The sequence below is a fragment of the Diachasmimorpha longicaudata genome, chromosome 18 (assembly GCF_034640455.1).
Source record: "Diachasmimorpha longicaudata isolate KC_UGA_2023 chromosome 18, iyDiaLong2, whole genome shotgun sequence".
Taxonomy (NCBI): domain Eukaryota; kingdom Metazoa; phylum Arthropoda; class Insecta; order Hymenoptera; family Braconidae; genus Diachasmimorpha; species Diachasmimorpha longicaudata.
This window is the reverse complement of record NC_087242.1, coordinates 4,009,699-4,027,186: the sequence shown is the minus strand read 5'-3', so window position 1 is coordinate 4,027,186 and position 17,488 is coordinate 4,009,699. Positions and strand designations below refer to the sequence as shown.

At 43.1% G+C, this 17,488-nt stretch overlaps 6 protein-coding genes across 6 annotated transcripts; 3 read left to right on the top strand and 3 right to left on the bottom strand.

Moving 5' to 3' along the window:
- The first annotated feature begins 86 nt into the window (after window positions 1–86).
- Window positions 87–6,334, top strand: LOC135171019 (uncharacterized). Its single transcript, XM_064137290.1, has 23 exons — window positions 87–519; window positions 624–676; window positions 789–969; window positions 1,087–1,218; window positions 1,280–1,436; window positions 1,529–1,739; window positions 1,802–2,022; window positions 2,093–2,195; window positions 2,271–2,398; window positions 2,468–2,590; window positions 2,694–2,861; window positions 3,007–3,288; window positions 3,365–3,469; window positions 3,543–3,756; window positions 3,828–4,014; window positions 4,113–4,492; window positions 4,577–4,770; window positions 4,843–5,130; window positions 5,250–5,380; window positions 5,464–5,713; window positions 5,782–5,878; window positions 5,951–6,061; window positions 6,128–6,334. Exons 1-23 carry the CDS (start codon window positions 491–493, stop codon window positions 6,193–6,195), a joined length of 3,813 nt encoding a protein of 1,270 aa, XP_063993360.1. The 5' UTR covers window positions 87–490; the 3' UTR covers window positions 6,196–6,334.
- On the bottom strand, window positions 6,322–8,288 carry LOC135171024 (glutamate-rich WD repeat-containing protein 1). Its single transcript, XM_064137298.1, has 3 exons — window positions 8,161–8,288; window positions 6,987–7,874; window positions 6,322–6,898 (listed from the first exon to the last, which is right to left on the bottom strand). The coding sequence occupies exons 1-3, from the start codon at window positions 8,172–8,174 to the stop codon at window positions 6,412–6,414; spliced, it is 1,389 nt and encodes a 462-aa protein (XP_063993368.1). The 5' UTR covers window positions 8,175–8,288; the 3' UTR covers window positions 6,322–6,411.
- Window positions 8,289–8,559: 271 nt separating this feature from the next.
- LOC135171172 (diphosphoinositol polyphosphate phosphohydrolase 1) lies at window positions 8,560–10,079 on the bottom strand. Its single transcript, XM_064137547.1, has 3 exons — window positions 9,549–10,079; window positions 9,278–9,433; window positions 8,560–9,164 (listed from the first exon to the last, which is right to left on the bottom strand). Exons 1-3 carry the CDS (start codon window positions 9,645–9,647, stop codon window positions 8,865–8,867), a joined length of 555 nt encoding a protein of 184 aa, XP_063993617.1. The 5' UTR covers window positions 9,648–10,079; the 3' UTR covers window positions 8,560–8,864.
- Window positions 10,080–11,717: 1,638 nt separating this feature from the next.
- On the top strand, window positions 11,718–13,067 carry LOC135171171 (splicing factor 3A subunit 2). Its single transcript, XM_064137546.1, has 3 exons — window positions 11,718–11,828; window positions 12,026–12,579; window positions 12,680–13,067. Exons 2-3 carry the CDS (start codon window positions 12,034–12,036, stop codon window positions 12,959–12,961), a joined length of 828 nt encoding a protein of 275 aa, XP_063993616.1. The 5' UTR covers window positions 11,718–11,828; window positions 12,026–12,033; the 3' UTR covers window positions 12,962–13,067.
- Window positions 13,068–13,208: 141 nt separating this feature from the next.
- Window positions 13,209–14,859, bottom strand: Rpl27a (Ribosomal protein L27A). Its single transcript, XM_064137548.1, has 7 exons — window positions 14,785–14,859; window positions 14,487–14,550; window positions 14,300–14,397; window positions 13,943–14,095; window positions 13,730–13,865; window positions 13,502–13,524; window positions 13,209–13,287 (listed from the first exon to the last, which is right to left on the bottom strand). Exons 1-5 carry the CDS (start codon window positions 14,785–14,787, stop codon window positions 13,737–13,739), a joined length of 447 nt encoding a protein of 148 aa, XP_063993618.1. The 5' UTR covers window positions 14,788–14,859; the 3' UTR covers window positions 13,209–13,287; window positions 13,502–13,524; window positions 13,730–13,736.
- A 246-nt stretch (window positions 14,860–15,105) lies between these two features.
- On the top strand, window positions 15,106–17,207 carry LOC135170748 (prohibitin 1). Its single transcript, XM_064136804.1, has 4 exons — window positions 15,106–15,263; window positions 15,821–15,924; window positions 16,006–16,427; window positions 16,592–17,207. The coding sequence occupies exons 2-4, from the start codon at window positions 15,837–15,839 to the stop codon at window positions 16,898–16,900; spliced, it is 819 nt and encodes a 272-aa protein (XP_063992874.1). The 5' UTR covers window positions 15,106–15,263; window positions 15,821–15,836; the 3' UTR covers window positions 16,901–17,207.
- The last annotated feature ends 281 nt before the right edge of the window (window positions 17,208–17,488 follow it).

The window sequence follows — 17,488 nt, the reverse complement described above, 5'->3', positions numbered from 1 at the left end:
TTCATCTTCCGTGGGGAGGTTTCATTGCGCAGTAATTTGGGACTGTTATCTAAGGCCGGAAGAATTAGCATTATTAATCCTAAATGATCCCCTCCTAGACCGCACGGAAACACGTTTACGGGATGAAAAAAAATAAAATCCCAAAACCTCGACAATTATATCCCCCTTTCACTGAAATTTATTAATTACGAAGTGGAAGATGTCCGGAAAATTCGATTCGAGTAGTTCAATCGACTATTGAATGTCTGCGTTATGTCGGAAATATAATTTCCAGAGGAAGGGGCATCACTGGCAGTAGAGTAAACCACAACTTCGACTTCATTCTGACTCTTTCAAATTACTCTACTGTACGAACTGCTAGTGAGTACCTCATCAATTCTATTGTGCGAAATAAACGATTACCATTCGCAATATCTGAAGGGTTGATAGGAAAATTCATAGAAAAATCTCTGAGGTTTTCTTGAGATTTGGAAATAAAATTGTTGGTGAGATGGATTTTCGCAGTGAGATCGGTGCCAGGTAATTATTCGAGTTAAGATTTTTTTTCCAATTAATAGACTGAATAGAGGTCTATTACACGGTGAGAACTAAAACTGTCCTTTGCTCTTCCTCTCGTATTGCAGAGAAACCGCCAGAGACACGGTGAGGATCACCATCAATGACGTTGTCTACACCGGTGAGAATAATCGTATTGGAATCGATTTTGCAAAATATATTAGATAAACAAATACAGCGCCTACGATTTTTAAAAATTTTAAATGGCGCATTCTCGAAATTTTGGATATCAGTTGACGGGGATATCCGCCCTGAGACTTCGCTGAATGTCTTCATCAGGGATCAGGCACTCTTGCGAGGGACCAAGTCCATGTGCCTTGAGGGTGGCTGCGGCGTATGCGTTGTGGCTGCTGAAATACGGGGTGAAACTCTAGCTGTTAATTCGTGTCTCGTGCCTGTTCAAATTTGCAATGGGTGAGCAGTACCCGTGGGGTTATTAATTAATTTTTTAATTAACTCGCATTCATTTTGGCGGTGAAATAATGTGAGAACTAGGTTGATTTTTAATTCTTCTTCCCAACTGCCCTTCAGTTGGAAAATCAAGACTATCGAGGGGATCGGGAATAAAAAGGTGGGTTACCATAGGATTCAGGCGATCCTCGCAGAGATGAACGGCTCTCAATGCGGTTATTGTTCTCCCGGAATGATAATGAATATGTATAGGTATGTTTAGAAGCGTGTTTAGTAAAAATGAATCCGTATTCATGGGCTGTGTGTACTACAGTTTGATACAGGGTAGAGAGATGTCGATGAAAGAGATTGAAAATTCATTCGGTAGCAACATTTGTCGTTGCACCGGTTACCGTCCCATTCTGGAAGCGTTCAAAGGCCTAGGGAATGACGCAGATCCTGCTATGGTGCAAAAGATTCACGACATCGAGGTAGATGATGAGTCCCTATCGAATTTTTCTATCAAATACAACGAGCGCTGAATAGAACTGCCCAGGGATTAATTAAAAACTCGTGTTCTCAGGAGTTATACGAATTAAAAAAATGTCCGAAGTCGGGCAAGCCCTGCAAAGGCGACTGCAAGCCCTCGGAGGAACCCGCAATATTGGAGGAAGTCCGCATGGATTTCGGAGATGTTAAATTTCAAAAGGTACTCGACATTGTCAGTCTATTCGAAGTATTCACTGGCAATCCAAATGCCAGTTACGTTCTCAATGGCGGTAACACAGCACACGGTAAGTCATTGACAATCTCTCAGTAAAATCATCAGACAGCAACAAACTTACCATTTCTTCAGGTGTCTATCGACTGGAAAAGCCCCAGCTATACATCGACCTCAACGACATCAGCGATCTCCGCAGAGTCGAGAAGACAGCGGACAGCCTGATCCTGGGTGGGAACGTCTCCCTGACGGTCATCAAGAACAGCTTCATCAAATACTCCAGCGACACCGGTTTCAATCACCTTCGGCAAATGGCCGATCATGTGGACCTGATCGCGAGTGTACCAATACGCAATGTAAGTGTCACCATCGCATGAGCATTTCCCTCCTCTCTCCCATGAGAAAGGACTTATCTTGGTGTTGCAGATCGGCACATTGGCGGGGAACCTCATGATAAAGCACCAGCACAACGAATTCCCCTCGGACCTGTTCCTCATACTGGAGACTGCAGGAGCCAAAATTCACATACGTAACTTATTTCCCATTCTTCCACAATTATCCCCGCTCGTGATAATCCCCTGATCTGGGAATTTCTATTCTGCAGTGGAAGGTCGAGGACAGGAGAGGGTCTTCAACCTCATGGAGTTCATCGAAATGGACATGAATCACAAGATCATATACCGCATCGTGTTACCAGCGTTGGAGACAGAACACGTCTATCGATCCTACAAGGTAATCCCATAGGTCTGGGCTGAAAAGTCTTGACATCTGTGTCAATTGACAAAACAATTCTGCTCGCAGATAGCCCCGAGAGCCCAAAACGCACACGCTTACGTGAATGCTGGATTCCTCTTGAAACTTGATACATCTGGAACAGTTCAAGAAGTCCCCAATATTCTCTTCGGTGGCATCAGACCCAATTTTGTAAGCTCCAATAAACATACGTGAAATTACGTATCAAAGTGAAATTCCCCGTGAAGTCTTGTGACAGACGAATATACCAATTGTCTATTAATTTGTCTAATAGCTTCATGCTACTGCCACTGAAAAGTACTTAACTGGCAAATGCCTATTGGACAAAAAAGTCCTCAAACAGGCCCTGGAAACACTGGCCTCAGAGTTGAATCCCGATCACGTCCTGCCGGATTATTCTCCAGAGTTCAGGAAAAATCTAGCCCTGGGATTGCTCTACAAGGTAAAACATATTCTCTGACAGATTTCAATGGTGTGCGAAGGTCCATGATCTCCAGTCGCTCCAGTTTTATCGTCTCGAGAATGTTTCGCTTTCGAGAATGGTCGCGAGGTGGTGAAATCATTGGAAGGCTTTGTTGCTGTTGTAGTTCGTCCTGAGTATAAAACCAGAAGTCGTGGACGAGAAGTTACGCAGTGGTGGGACGATACTGGAGCGTGATCTCTCGTCTGGGAGGGTTGATTATGAAACGGACAAGTCACTCTGGCCGTATAATAAACCCCTCCCCAAGACTGAGTCGATCTATCAGACGTCTGGCGAGGCAGAGTACGTCAATGACATACCACCCCAGCCACGGGAGGTTTCCTGCGCTTTTGTATACACTATCTTCTCCAGTGGAAAAATAACGAATATCGATGCCTCTGAAGCTCTGGTAATTGTCATTATTTTGCAATTAAGGAATCTCAGCCCTTTCGCAATACTTTTCTCCCTTATCATCTCGTCAACAGGCGATGAAGGGGGTTGTTGCCTTCCTATCGGCCAAGGATGTGCCAGGAAAAAATCTCGCCATCGATTCGGCGAATAAAGACCCCTGGGACCCCCAAGACGAGAAGGTAATCATCATCATCAAGTCCAACTCCCTCTTCAGTTGCCCTTTCATTTATCTGTCGATTTACCCATTCACAGCTGTTCGCAGAAAATATCGTTGAATTCGCAGGTCAGCCAATCGGACTGATTTGCGCTGAGACTCATGCAATTGCTGAGGAAGCCTCGACGAAAGTGAAAGTTACTTATTCTGACATTGCGAAGAAGAAGCCCATAATAACGAATCAAGACGCAATCGATTCTGGGGACAGAGGGAGAATGAAGGAGGAGGATAATACCCCTCCAGAAAGACAAGGTTCTTGCTCCCCATAATTCCAATGAAGATTGTCTTTTGATATCCTATAATTGAAAGATCAATTTCTACAGGCACCAATCCAGTTGCTGAAGTGATAAAAGGTACCTTCAATTGTGGGCCTCAGTATCACTTCACAATGGAACCTCAGTCCTGCGTTTGTATCCCAACTGAGGATGGAATGGACGTCTACCCAACGTCTCAATATATAGACCAGGTCCAAGTATCCATAGCTTCATGTCTGGGGATTCCAAATAACAGGCATGTTACACCTACCTCACCAAAAAATGACAAAATAGTCCTAGCACTTCCCACTTGACTTTTTCAAGTCTACAATCTCCCTGTTATTCGTCCTTCAGCATCAACATTCGAGTCAGAAGACTGGGGGGCTCCTACGGTGCAAAAATATCCCGAAACACCTGGGTCAGCTGTGCATGTGCTCTCGCAGCACACGTGCTCAACCGTCCAGCTCGTTTGGTTATGACAATCGAGAGTAACATGACTATGATAGGCAAAAGATTCGCAGCTAAGCATGACTACGAGCTGGGTGTCGATGCTGACGGGGTGATTCAGTATTTGAAGCAGGAAAGTTGGCACAATGTCGGCAGTTCATTCAACGATCCCATCGCAGCACGTAGCATCATGCACTCGTATTCATGCTATGACAATACCACGTGGGCTTCCGTGGGAAATGAAGTTCACACTGATGTTCCATCCAATACGTACGCGAGAGCACCAGGTGAGTTGCAAATCGTGGAAACGATCCCCAGGGATTAATTGCAGGGATATCCAAATAAACTTTTCCGTATCAAAATTTATTCAGGCTCCACTGAGGGCATGGCAATGACAGAGAATATGATGGAGAACATAGCGCAGGTGCTGGGTAAAGATCCTGTTGACGTGCGTCTGAAGAACATGAATGCAACGGATAAGGCGCCACTGAGCCAGATGATCGACGACATAAAGCAGACGTCGGACTACACTGCGAGAGTGGAGGCTGTCAGAATGTTCAATAAAGTACGACAATATTCTCCACTCTGTTCAGATCATTGACAGACAGGAATGACGAAGAGATGTCTGATTTTCCAGGAACACAGGTGGAAGAAGAGAGGCATAAGTTTGATGCCCATGAAGTATCCCATCGATCAGGGAGGACAATGGAGTTCCCTAGTAACGATTTACCCTAGGGATGGAACTGTGGCTGTTCTCCATGGAGGTATTGAAGTTGGTCAGGGGATCAACACCAAGGTGGCTCAGGTCGCTGCTTACACCCTGGGAATCGATCTTGATATGGTCACGGTTAAACCGTCTAATAATCTTGCTGCACCAACCAATGCCACCACTGGGGGAAGCATCACCACGGAATCCGCAGTCAATGTAACTATTACGGAATTGACGGGAATTTCTCTCTCTCGAGTTATCAATTTCGGTTATTGATTGAATTTGTCGTGTTGACAAACAATGAGTGAGGTAATAGATACTCTCTTTACGTGCAGGCAACGATCACTGCTTGCGAGGTGCTCCTGGCACGACTGGAGCCGATAAAAAGTACTTTGAAAAATCCCACGTGGAGGGAATTAGTTTTTGCTGCTTATGAAGCTGAGGTGAACCTTTGCGTTCAAGCAATGTACGTTTCATTTCGTGTAATAGACCCATTGACGTTCATATCCACATTTTTATGAAAAAAATATTGTGGATGTGGGTCAACAGGTTACCAGGTGATCCATCAAAGGGTTATCCAGTCTATGGGGTGGTCGTTTGCGAAGTAGAGGTAGATGTATTGACAGGAGAGCATATTATTCGACGGGTCGATCTTCTCGAGGATGTTGGCGTAAGTATGAATCCTGAAATCGATAGGGGGCAGGTAGAGGGGGCTTTTGTGATGGGAGTTGGTTACTGGACCTCCGAGGACCTCATTTACGATCCCAAGAGTGGACTTTTGGTTAACAATCGGACGTGGGTACGTGTCATCATCAGGTAATCATACGTGATTATTTTTCAATGATAACTTTGCTCTCGTCCTTGAAGAATTATAAACCACCGGGTGCCAAGGACATCCCAGTAGACTTCCGAGTGGCATTCAGGAAAAAATCACCGAATCCAGTGGGAGTGCTGCGGTCGAAAGGTACGTAGAGTGGGAACAGGAGGAATTTTTTTCTTGTCGAAGGATATAATTCTTTATATTCGTATTTTGAAGCTATTGGCGAGCCACCACTCTGCCTGTCATTCAGCATACTATTGGCATTGAGGAATGCTCTGAACTCAGCGAGGAAAGATGCAGGAAATACCGATCCCTGGTATCAGTTCGGTCAGTAAATATTTCCAATATTCTCCGACTATTGTCTAATTTATTTAATACAAAATATGATTTCAGATGGGCCAGCAACTACTGAAAATATCTTGAAGACCAGCCTCACCACCAAAGAGCTCATGGGATTTTAATTTAAAAAATTATAAAATTCCCTGTTTTAACAGCGAATAAAATTTAAGTCCGTTATATCAGGGAATAGACACCGGCCATGTACACTTCTTCTGTAGAAATTTCCGAAAAAAAAAATAAAGCCAGACTTTTCCAAAACAACTCGCTCACAACAGGAATTTATTCCGTCAAAACTCCCAAAAACCTTGACTACTCCATAATAATAAAAAATTATAATTTTACACACTTATTGTCCTAAATATGTTGAATCCCGAATGCGCAGTTGAAATGAGCATTCCAGGACACTGTGGATGCCAGTGTAGTTCCTTGACATCAGACTGCCCTTGATGAATGAACAATAATTGCGGCGGTAAATCCGCCAATTCTTTATCAGATTCACCATCCTCATCTGCCTCCACTGAGAGGTCCCACTGGGCAATCTGATCATCAGTTCCACCTGAGGCAAACACCGTCGCCTCGTCTGGATGCCACTCAACGGTGGTAACAGGCGCTGTGTGCTGCTTGAAGGTGGCTATCGCATTGCTGGAGCTAGACCCAAATTGTCTCAGATCCCAGATTTTAACTGCACCATCGTCACCACCTGACACCAGAAAACGTGGCTCTTTCTTATTCCAGGAGATGACGTTGACGTCTGCTGCGTGACTATTGGCTGCTGTCAGCATGCACGCGGACTGGGGACTTGCTCGCGTATCCCATATTTTTATGCTGACAGACAAAATGGCAGAATGTTTATAAATTATACAATAAAAAATTCAATAAACCATCCGTATTATTTTTATACTCCTTTAATTACCTCTTATCCACCGAACAGGAAGCCAGTACACTCCTCTCGTTGGGTGACCACTGGAGATCCTCCACACTGTGTGGAGCATGAGAATTGAAGCTGCGCTGATCCACATGCCAGCTTCCAGCCACATGTTTCCACAGGTGAATATTTCCCTTGCAATCTCCAGTGGCCAGTGTTCCGGGCTCAGTTGGGCACCAGTCGATGCCAAATCCCTCGGAGAGGTGTCCTTTGAACGTGAATACAGCGTCTGTCGCCTTCTCCTGCTTGTTGTAGGCTGCCAGTGTCGTGGAATTGTTCACAGCTCTCAGCTGTTCTTCAATATTCCAGATACCAACTCTCCCCAGTTCACTCCAGCTGGCCACCAACGTCGCCTCTCCCACTTGTGTGCACCTCACCCTGTTGACACACCCCTGGTGCTTTATCGAGGCGACACTCATCTTCGGAGAGTTCTTCTCATCATCGTCGTCATCATCGTCATCGTCCTCATCTTCATCGTCGTCGTGATCGTTGGCTTTTGTTTTGTTCAAATCCGTCATTTTCATGACTAGGAGACTGTTGACGTGGGCTCTGGCTGCCTGGGTGCCTGCTACTAGGTACATGGACAGGGGATACTCCTCTCTACCATTCCCCAGGTCGTCTCTGATAATATCGAAGCTCAGGCATGGGGCACCTGTCTGTGCTTGGTGCAGCATTCTGTAGGCAGACATGTCCACCACGAGCTCCTCTCCCTTCTCCAGGGACTTTCCTGGGAGATATACCTCTGGCTTCGAGTCTTTTGTGTCTGTGGGGTCGGTGGGCTCGTCTTCCTCTTCGTCGTCCATTGAGCTGTCCTCACTCGCGTCGTCCTGGTCCATCTCAGCCTGACAATCCATCTCTTCGGACTCCATGGACATTCTGATGGGAATAACAGAAGAATTTAAAGGTTGTGCTTTGATTTCGAGATCAAGTTATTCTCCCAGGACGAACCAATCGACGTTTTGGTTCCTCTATTCCGTTGTGATTATTTAAAATTGCCAAACAATCAGGTAATCGTTACGAATGTTAAATTTGAAGGAAATTGTTTGCCATGTGGCATCTGATCCTAACCTCAAAATTGTGGACTTAAATTTCAAGAAATATCGATAGGCAGCTTATTTTTTTGTAAAAATCGGAAAGATTCGGAGGTTATTTATGTACTCACGTGTTTATATACATAGACTTAAGGTCGATTTTTTAACAATTGTTGTCAATTGTTTACAATCAAGAAAACACGTGCGCACGTGCAACACTGACACTGAGTAACGCGAGGTGTTTGGCATAAACTCCGGCCATATATACACACATGGTTGGGGTCCCTAGAATGTTAACCGAGATCCCTAGATAGTGCAGAAATTCCGACAAGCAGAATGAGAAAAATAAATAAAAATCAAAGAAAAGGGATTTATTTCTCATTCGGAAAAAAATCGATCGATAAAAATCAATTAATTTTGTAGGTTAGAAAAATATATTGAATGGCCCAAAAATATGTACTCATTGTTCTACGAGGGAAAGGACAGGGTAATCAATAAATAGTTCTTAAAAAAAAACAAAAACTCGTTCGTTAGCATATAAACTATTTTTATTTAAGTAATGACAGTCCTAATTTGTGATAAACCCAATACGCAGTAGTCACATTACTTCTTTCACATCATTCACGCAGCTTATCTAGCATATGCTCATAATTTTATCAATTAAATAGCTTACAGAATTGTTACAATGTTTTTCGCATATGTATAAAGTACAAATGATGAGTGGATTATCGTTGTCACTGCAACATCGAGGCAATACAAAAAATGGAGATTACAATCATGTTAACATTTCGTTATTAAAAATTCAGATAATGTAATCAGTTGATAATATGAGGCATTAGCTGTTTTTACTGAAATGTGGATCGGAGTTTGAATTCGTCACGACATGAATGGGTGTCGGTATCTGATGAGAATGGAGGGATGGTGTGGGTGTTGATGCTACCCTCCGGGGGTTTGTGTTACGCAGACTGTGGATGTAGGAGCGTTGGACGGGCTTGTGTTGAGCCAATTGTGCCAGTGCTTCAGATATGGAGAACCATTTTCGTTTGCGACCGATGGAACGTGAGTCCTCCCATTCTGGCAACTCCTCCGTCACTCGCATCACCCAGACTTCTGTTCGATGTTTGTGTTCCATATTCTGAAAGAAGGGTTATGTTGTCAAATATGCTCCATTATCTTCGTTAATCTTTTTTTGAGTTCGATTATCAACGAAAAATCTGGAAATTTGTATGAAGAAATTGTCAAACTAACCTCAAAAATCCCGAGACACCGTCCGAGCTGTCCAAGCACCCCGGCCTCTTCCCTGACCTCCCTGAGTGCCGTAACAGCTGGATCTTCCTCGGGTTCGACCCCCCCACCAGGTACGATCCAGCTATCAGGTCGTCTACTCGATGTCACCAGCAGGACCTGAAAATGCCAAAATTCACAGTGAAATCTCCGATAAATCATTCCAATATCATGTAAAAATTCCAAACGCTAATTAATGGAATGTTGTATCGGCCAGTGCCCTCTATACTCCTACCTCATCCTCGAGGTCGTTTTTGACGCAAATACACGCGGCCCTCCGTCTATATCCCTCCGAATCGTAGATCCTAATGGAGTTTGGCTTCTCTTTGACCATGATGAATAAATTAATCCAAATATACTCGCAAAATAACGGCTGACGATTTACAAATCACTAAATTTCTCTTCAAATTGTTCGTCAAACAGCCGTATCGAGCATCCAAAATTGCCACATGATCATATGATTACTTGCAGCCGACATAATCGATGTACTTTTCACTATTGTCCCTTATCCGTCTCCACACTTCTGCTGATCAATTGTATTAACGGACAACAATGGCCACTGCAAATCACACGAACAACTGGATAATCACGGATTTCTCAACGATTCTACCAGCAATCGATCACCGAATAGTTATTTCACTGCGTTGCACTCCGTCGTTCACGAAAAAACTTGTAACCTCAAACTTTCAAAGTCACCAATAAGCACGTAAATTACGGAACCGACGCCTACGACTTCCCACGAGGAACTCCCACAGCCATGTGCATCAGTCGGTGGGTTATGCTTCTTCCGGGCGGATTTGCAGTCGGAAGTTGGCAACAGGACGTGTCAATTTAGGGTGGGGGAAGTACGTCACTTCCGGGCGGGAGCTTTGAGCTGTATTTTTTTCGTTAAAATCGTCTCGCACCGGAAGTCTTCAGCTGCGTTCTAAAAACTCGTAATAATATTCCCTGGCTTTATTTCGACGTAGTACAGATTCCAACCGAGAGACAATTTGTGTGATAAAATATAAAATAGTCAAGTGAGTGACAGGACAACTGAAAGAAGCCGAACCAGCACTTCCTCACCCCCCCTGACACGTCTTCCCCGAGATCTGTCCAATAACCATCACATTCATCGCTTTTCTTCCCGAATCCAGTCCCAGGAATCAGAAATACTCCCCCCACCTCGTAATCCAACCAAAAAAAAATTCTCCGAAGTCTTCATTCCCCTGAAAATGTCCTCCAACCCCTCGTTTTCCTCCTCCCTGTCAACTCTCTCCTATCACAGCAGTTCCTCCGAACTCACCACGTCCGACAGTCCATGGCACAACTCACAAAGTTCATCATCATCGTCAACTGGAGCTTTCCCCATGTACCGGGGGGATACCCTATCACCCATCGACTACAGCCTCGGTGACGAGTCGGAAAGCCTAGAAGACAACCTCCTGAACTCTCATTCTGGACTGTACGACCTCTCTGTGAAGATCTCCATCGATCTTCCCAAGGACGAAACCTACAACAGACCAGACATGCTGAGGGCCACGATCTACACCATCTGCGGAGAAATCTTCTTCAAGCACAAAGAGTGGAGGTCAGTGGGTACTGCTGTAGCTTACAAACTGGGAAGAGCCATCAATCCCACCAGCAGCACCTGGTTTTCGTCAGTCAACCGACGTTATATGTACCGAGGACAGACGAGGATCAGTGGACATACGAAGGCTCTGGCTGACGGGGACGATCCCTCAGTCGTTTGTGATACCATCGGCTTCAGTGATTTTATCTGCGCTACGAATGTCAAACTGGAATACTCAGTTGACGTGTTCCTGTCGCCTGCAGTTGGTGCCGCTGAGAAGTTCTACCTGAGTCATGGATTTTCGACTGATGTTGATAATGGATGTTACAAGGGAAAACACATGGAGGATGTCATGACCAGTCACAAAGAGGAGGGACTCCAGGATTATGACCAACATCTGGCCTGGGCCACTGTTTATAATGTTCTGGAGGAATACAGGCAGAGCATCCAGAGGCAGAACAAGTTCTACGAGGACTATGGACTCGCCTTCTAGATAAATCTAGCGGAGGTTGAGGTGGAGGACTCTCCAGGATTGTTTCAGGAATTTTATTTGTAATTTTCGGATGAGATATATCGGTAGGAGACATGTCAACTAATTATTGTTGTCATGGTTATTTTAATATAAAATTGGAGAAATGTAATGGACAGACGGAGATGAGCAAGAGGAGGTTTTAATGTACAGTCAGGCATAAATTAATCAATTTAGAATATTTAATTGTATTTTCTAATTAGTTTAGAAGTCAAATTGTAGAGGAAAACTGGAGGCTTTGGCCCTTAAAAATTTTAAAACTCTGGACAATAAAAAAAATCATCAAAAATATTTTTTTCATGTTATTTGAGTTATTATCGATCGAGTTTTGACAGTCGCTCCATGAAAACAGTCGACTGAGAGTAAACAGTAAATGTCCTGGCGTGTGTTTTGTGCTCCAAAATTTGTGTTCTATTCTGGTCTTAACAAGAATTGTAAGTAAAAATCTAGGAATTTATTTGTTTATCAGAGAATTATTTATTTTCCCTTGTTTCTTCATTCATTATGAATCAAATCAAGCTCTCTAGGGTTCGATAGGAGTTCACGAGAGTTAACATAACCTCTAAAATCACATCAACTAGGAGTTAGAGTCCACTAATAACCTCCAAATATAATTTTAATTTCATTCAAGACTGAAAAATGGACTTTCAAAATCGCCCTGGGGGTAAAACCGGGGGTGGAGGTGTGGCGTCCTGGTCAGAGAGCAATCGAGACCGACGTGAGCGCCTCCGTCAGCTGGCCCTGGAGACCATTGACCTGAACAAGGACCCTTACTTCATGAAAAATCACTTGGGATCGTACGAATGTAAATTATGTCTGACTCTTCACAACAACGAGGGGAGTTACCTGGCCCACACCCAGGGCAAAAAGCACCAGGCAAATCTTGCCAGGCGAGCTGCCAAGGAGGCCAAAGAGGCGCCCCAGACCCTAGCACCAGAGAAACCAAAGGTCGAGCCCAAGAAATTCGTCAAAATTGGAAGACCTGGGTATCGAGTCACTAAACAGAGAGATCCAGAAACTGGACAGCAGAGTCTATTGTTCCAGGTGGATTATCCCGAGGTAGCTGACAACGTCATACCCAGGCACAGGTTCATGTCGGCTTATGAACAGAGGGTAGAACCTCCCGATCGTAAATGGCAGTATCTCCTGTTCGCTGCCGAGCCTTACGAGACCATTGCATTCAAAGTAATTAATTTCTTTCAAAAAAATTTCTCCTCACGACATTAAGAGATCATTCGATAATTCACGGTGGACAGTCGATTGATTGATTTTTTTTTAATTACAGGTACCTTCCAGAGAAGTTGAAAAGGCGGAAGGAAAATTCTGGACTCACTGGAACAAGGACACGAAGCAATTTTTCCTACAATTCGCATTTAAGAACGAAAAACCAACGGTTGGAAAGGTCCCACCACCTCCGGTGCCTCTGCTCAGGGGTGGTATGCAACCCCCAATGATGCCTGTACCTCCTCCCCCACGACCACCCATGTTCCATGGCGTTCCACCTCCTCCTCCAGCACTACTTGCTGGAGGCATGCAAATTCCACCACCTCCACCCCACGTGGCATGAAGATGATGGAGTAAATTCGTGGTGTATCGATTTTTTAATTTGAATTTAATAAAACTGAAGTTGAGTAACGTAAATAAATTAAAATCTATTTTTAATTGGTTTCCAATTTTAATTTGTATTTTTTTTCCATTTCCCAAATGAGAATGACTTATGAAATGGAAACTGAACTGAAATTGTTACTCCAATAACTTTTTCTTCGGGTATAATAAAATTGTGTATTATTAATAATAATAAATAGGCAGATAAATTTATAAATTTTCCATCATTTTTATTAGGAATTGTACATTGTTGGTAATCGTACATGTCTCGGATCAGTTCTTCATCTCCTGTAAAAATAAAAAAAAAATAAATATAACTTATCACATGAGAAGGGAAGACGTCTTTTTCTTCATTTGAATATAAATAATTAAGTCAGTTAAGAACGAATCTACAGGGGGTAAGTGTTGTACGCACTTTCAGACCGCCCGTTCACATATCATCAAGTTAATTATCCAAAGTTGCTCTACTTTATTAATAAAATAATTCTGGTGATGATCTTACCAAGTGAATCGCAGTAGCATTCCCTGAAAAAACGAAATAAATTCTCATTAGAACAGTTTTGAGATTGTCTTCGGGACGTGAAGGGTTTTAAGAGATAGAATCAGTTAGTGAACACAATCTACAGGGTGAAACAGTGTTGTACGCACTGTTCAGACCGCCCGTTCGTTATCAATCATTTAAAAAGAAAAAAATGTTAGGAATAGAATTAATAAGTGAACATTTACTCACAGGGGGCTTAAGCAGAAAGTACACAGGCACCACCAACGGCCTTGATCTTATCCTCAGCTTGCTTGCTGAAGAACTTGGCCTTAACAATAACTGGCTGTTTGGGGAGACGTCCTTTGCCCAAGAGCTTGTAATAACCCTTGAAGAAAAATTAAAAAGGTTAAGCAATTTAACCAAAATAACTTGAAGATAGAATGTTAAGTCGGAGGAACTTACTGCTTTCGTCAGATCGATGACAGGTACTTTATTGCTGGTGGCATCTTTGTATTTTAACCTCGTCTGTTCGGACACTAGGGTCCATAGTTTGTCGAGGTTCAAGGCGGGGCACCACTTGGTGTTCTTGCGGAGATGATAGTTTCTCATACCAAGCTGTAACCAAAAGGAGTTTCCCAGATAAATAAAATTAAAGTCAATTAGCAACAAGGTTCTTAATGTTTGTTGTAAATTCGATCGTAAATAATTGACTTAGATTCTTTGCAAGAAGCTCAATTAAGGCTTTAGGAATATTTTTGAAACTTGAATTTTGATCTAGACAATAGTTCGATCTTCTGATTCAATAAAATGATTACTCACCTTTCCAAAATATCCCGGATGGTACTTATCGAAGTTGATTCTGTGGTGGTGCATGCCACCGGCGTTACCACGACCTCCAGGATGTTTCCTGTGCTTGCCTGGGGATCAACAACACCCGCATGAGCCCCGTACATAACCCAAAAAAGTAAAGAATAATCTGACATAAAAATTAAAATTTTCGACTCACCAATACGACCGTGACCATGGCTCACGTGGCCACGAAGCTTCCTGGTCTTCTTCTTATGTGTGGACTGTGAACAATAAACAATCGTGATTATTAAACAGTCACGGTTACCATTCGTAAAGTGCGGATGAAAACTTCGACGAATGTCAGAGAAATTTCGTAAAATCGAAAAATCTTGGAGTCATTAGATAAATCAATCTTCGCTGAATCTTTCTATCGACATTTCACGAGATTTAAATCGAGGATGTTCATGATATTAAGGGATTTTTTAGTCACTTTTATCACTGCTGTGACCACTCACCATCTTTGCTATCGCGTGAAGAGTGTTAAAAGACCGCGCATGCGCCGATCAGGGCTGCTGAAGACACCGGAAGTGCCTCTGCTGGTAGATAAACGTACCATCTTTCTAGCAAAAACTTGCTCTCAAGGTACGAATGAATCAAATTTTAATTATTAGGTATTTTTATGTTCCCACAAAGTTGAAAGGGAGAACAAAATGGCGGACATCGACATGGAAACATTTTCTTTCGATATTTTTTGGCCATACAATCGTTAATGCGATAAATTAATTATTTAGAACTGGGTTGGGGGGACTAATCGGTAGGTAATGCAGGAAGATCACGTGGTCTTTTACGTAACGACGCGAGCGCACCAATCGCTCTCACGATTTTCTCACAAATTGCGGGTTTATTGCACCATTTTTCCACGCTTTTCGTAGTGGGAAATTGAAGAAAATCCGAGGGATAACAATTAGTGGAGCTTTGGAACAACAACAGTAACGTGAGTCAATGATTTTACGTCTTGTTTTGAGGATCGTTAGCATAATCATTAGTGAACTTGGGCGGCTTTCGGGTTCCAGAGCTCCAGGGACCCTTGAACCGGTTCATTACAATTAGTTTATGTTTCGTATTTAATGAGACCCAGATTTTGCCAGAGGAAAAACTCAAGAAGATGAGATTCCTGGGATGTTTAAGATGTTTAGGGCAGCGAGTGTATTGTCTGATGCAATTCTGGGGTTCAATGACAGTGTCGTGGGGGTCTGTGGTGTTGATGAGGTTAGGGTCGAAGCACGAGGGATAGGGCTACTGGTGGGACCAGTGTGAAGCTGTATTTTTCTTTGAAGAATCATTGTAATTTGTTGGGGGCATTCAATTGTTGGACTACTCCTCTGGAGTACGTGGACATTTGGCAAAATTATGCTTTTCTGAATGGGGCTGACTTTGGGGTGGAATCTATTATCTAAATAAGGGATGGAGTCCATGGACTGACGAGAATGCCCTTGACTCAGAATATTTCTTAGTTCCTCCAGCAATTGCCTGATTTGCCCCTGATTTCAGGTACTAGAATCGACAAATGGCCGCCAATTTCTTCAACAGATTAGGACAAATTGGTTTGGGAGTTGCTCTCACTGGTAGTGTTGTCAACTCTGCCCTTTATAATGGTAACTACTAGCAGTGATAGTGACAGGGTATTTTTGCGAAAGTTCCGAAACTTCATAGAACAATTTAAAAACATTTTACAGTCGATGGAGGTCACAGAGCCGTAATATTCGACAGATTCCAAGGAATAAAGCCAAACGTAGTGGGTGAAGGCACCCACTTCTTCATTCCCTGGATCCAGAGGCCCATAATTTTCGACATTCGTTCACAGCCGAGAAATGTTCCTGTCATAACAGGCAGCAAAGATCTCCAGAATGTCAACATCACCCTGCGTATTCTCTTCAGACCTGTACCAGAGTCGTTACCCAGGATTTACACAATTCTCGGTGTTGACTATGACGAACGTGTCCTGCCCTCCATCACGACTGAAGTCCTGAAGGCTGTCGTTGCGCAATTCGATGCTGGTGAACTCATCACACAGCGTGAGGTAGTCTCGCAAAAGGTCAGCGAGGATCTGACGGAGAGAGCTGCACAATTCGGTGTCATTCTCGATGATATTTCCATTGTGAGTACATCCACTGGTATTCCATCATTAATTATGTAAATCCTAATTTTTTACCCCCATATATTTATGTCCAGTTATTTATTTAAAAGATATTCGACATCATCATTAACTCACTGCTTCAAAAATCGACGATTTCATACTCATTAAGGCCATTTCTCTTCCAGACTCACTTGACATTTGGCAAGGAATTCACTCAAGCCGTTGAGTTGAAACAAGTGGCTCAGCAAGACGCAGAGAAGGCTCGTTTCCTGGTAGAGAGAGCCGAACAGCAGAAGAAGGCAGCAATTATCAGTGCTGAGGGTGACGCAACAGCTGCAAGTATGCTTGCAAAGGCTCTCGGCGAAGCTGGAGACGGTTTAGTCGAATTGAGAAGAATCGAAGCTGCCGAGGACATTGCCTATCAACTAGCTCGCTCTCGACAGGTCGCCTACCTTCCATCTGGCCCCGGTCTCCTCCTCAATGTTCCACAGTAAAATTTCCAGACATTGTCGGTAATTTGACAGAGAATATTAATATTACATACCGAGAAAGTGGACAAATGGTGTAAAGACGGAATACTTTATCGCATTCATTGTATAAAGAGGCATTTTGTAGTAATGGTGTGAAGTTGAAAGCTTCCCCTGTCTGTTAATTTAGAGGAGCCTTTGGAGGTAAAGGGAGAATTGAAGATTCAGTTTTTTTAATTCATGTCTGTCTTGTGGAGTAAATGATAGAAACTATTGATTTTTCGAGTTTATTGGGTTTTCCAATTTTACGTCAATAAATTCGGCATTTTCACGATTCTTTGGGAGTATTATTCAATCATCACCACTCGTCGACCTGAGGATATTCGAACGCAGGCCAAATCATCGCCGAAATACTCGTCAATACGCAAATCCATTTGAGAGACCCTCAGCTGTTGGGTTTGTCTCAAAGAGCCAAAAAATTTCAGTAATTAAAGTTGAAAAGAATGAACCCAACGAAACCGTCGAAAATTCTCATTTCAATAATGAAATGCGCGTAATTTCCAGATCCTCTTTTGCTGAAAATTTCAAAAAAAGGGAAATGATGTTTCCTTCATT

Excerpts from the sequence above, each read along its gene's own strand:
- LOC135170748 (XM_064136804.1), top strand. The coding sequence starts at position 15,837 with ATGGCCGCCAATTTCTTCAACAGATTAGGACAAATTGGTTTGGGAGTT. Across the intron at positions 15,925-16,005 it reads CAACTCTGCCCTTTATAATG|TCGATGGAGGTCACAGAGCC; the intron begins GTAACTACTAGC and ends AACATTTTACAG. Across the intron at positions 16,428-16,591 it reads TTCTCGATGATATTTCCATT|ACTCACTTGACATTTGGCAA; the intron begins GTGAGTACATCC and ends TTTCTCTTCCAG.
- LOC135171019 (XM_064137290.1), top strand. The coding sequence starts at position 491 with ATGGATTTTCGCAGTGAGATCGGTGCCAG. Across the intron at positions 970-1,086 it reads CCTGTTCAAATTTGCAATGG|TTGGAAAATCAAGACTATCG; the intron begins GTGAGCAGTACC and ends ACTGCCCTTCAG. Across the intron at positions 1,437-1,528 it reads AAAAGATTCACGACATCGAG|GAGTTATACGAATTAAAAAA; the intron begins GTAGATGATGAG and ends TCGTGTTCTCAG.
- LOC135171171 (XM_064137546.1), top strand. The coding sequence starts at position 12,034 with ATGGACTTTCAAAATCGCCCTGGGGGTAAAACCGGGGGTGGAGGTGTG. Across the intron at positions 12,580-12,679 it reads ACGAGACCATTGCATTCAAA|GTACCTTCCAGAGAAGTTGA; the intron begins GTAATTAATTTC and ends TTTTAATTACAG.
- LOC135171172 (XM_064137547.1), bottom strand. The coding sequence starts at position 9,647 with ATGGTCAAAGAGAAGCCAAACTCCATTAGGATCTACGATTCGGAGGGA. Across the intron at positions 9,434-9,548 it reads AAAACGACCTCGAGGATGAG|GTCCTGCTGGTGACATCGAG; the intron begins GTAGGAGTATAG and ends TGGCATTTTCAG. Across the intron at positions 9,165-9,277 it reads GGTGTCTCGGGATTTTTGAG|AATATGGAACACAAACATCG; the intron begins GTTAGTTTGACA and ends CCCTTCTTTCAG.
- Rpl27a (XM_064137548.1), bottom strand. Across the intron at positions 14,398-14,486 it reads CCATGGTCACGGTCGTATTG|GCAAGCACAGGAAACATCCT; the intron begins GTGAGTCGAAAA and ends GTTGATCCCCAG. Across the intron at positions 14,096-14,299 it reads ATCCGGGATATTTTGGAAAG|CTTGGTATGAGAAACTATCA; the intron begins GTGAGTAATCAT and ends TTTTGGTTACAG.
- LOC135171024 (XM_064137298.1), bottom strand. Across the intron at positions 6,899-6,986 it reads TCCTGTTCGGTGGATAAGAG|CATAAAAATATGGGATACGC; the intron begins GTAATTAAAGGA and ends TTTGTCTGTCAG.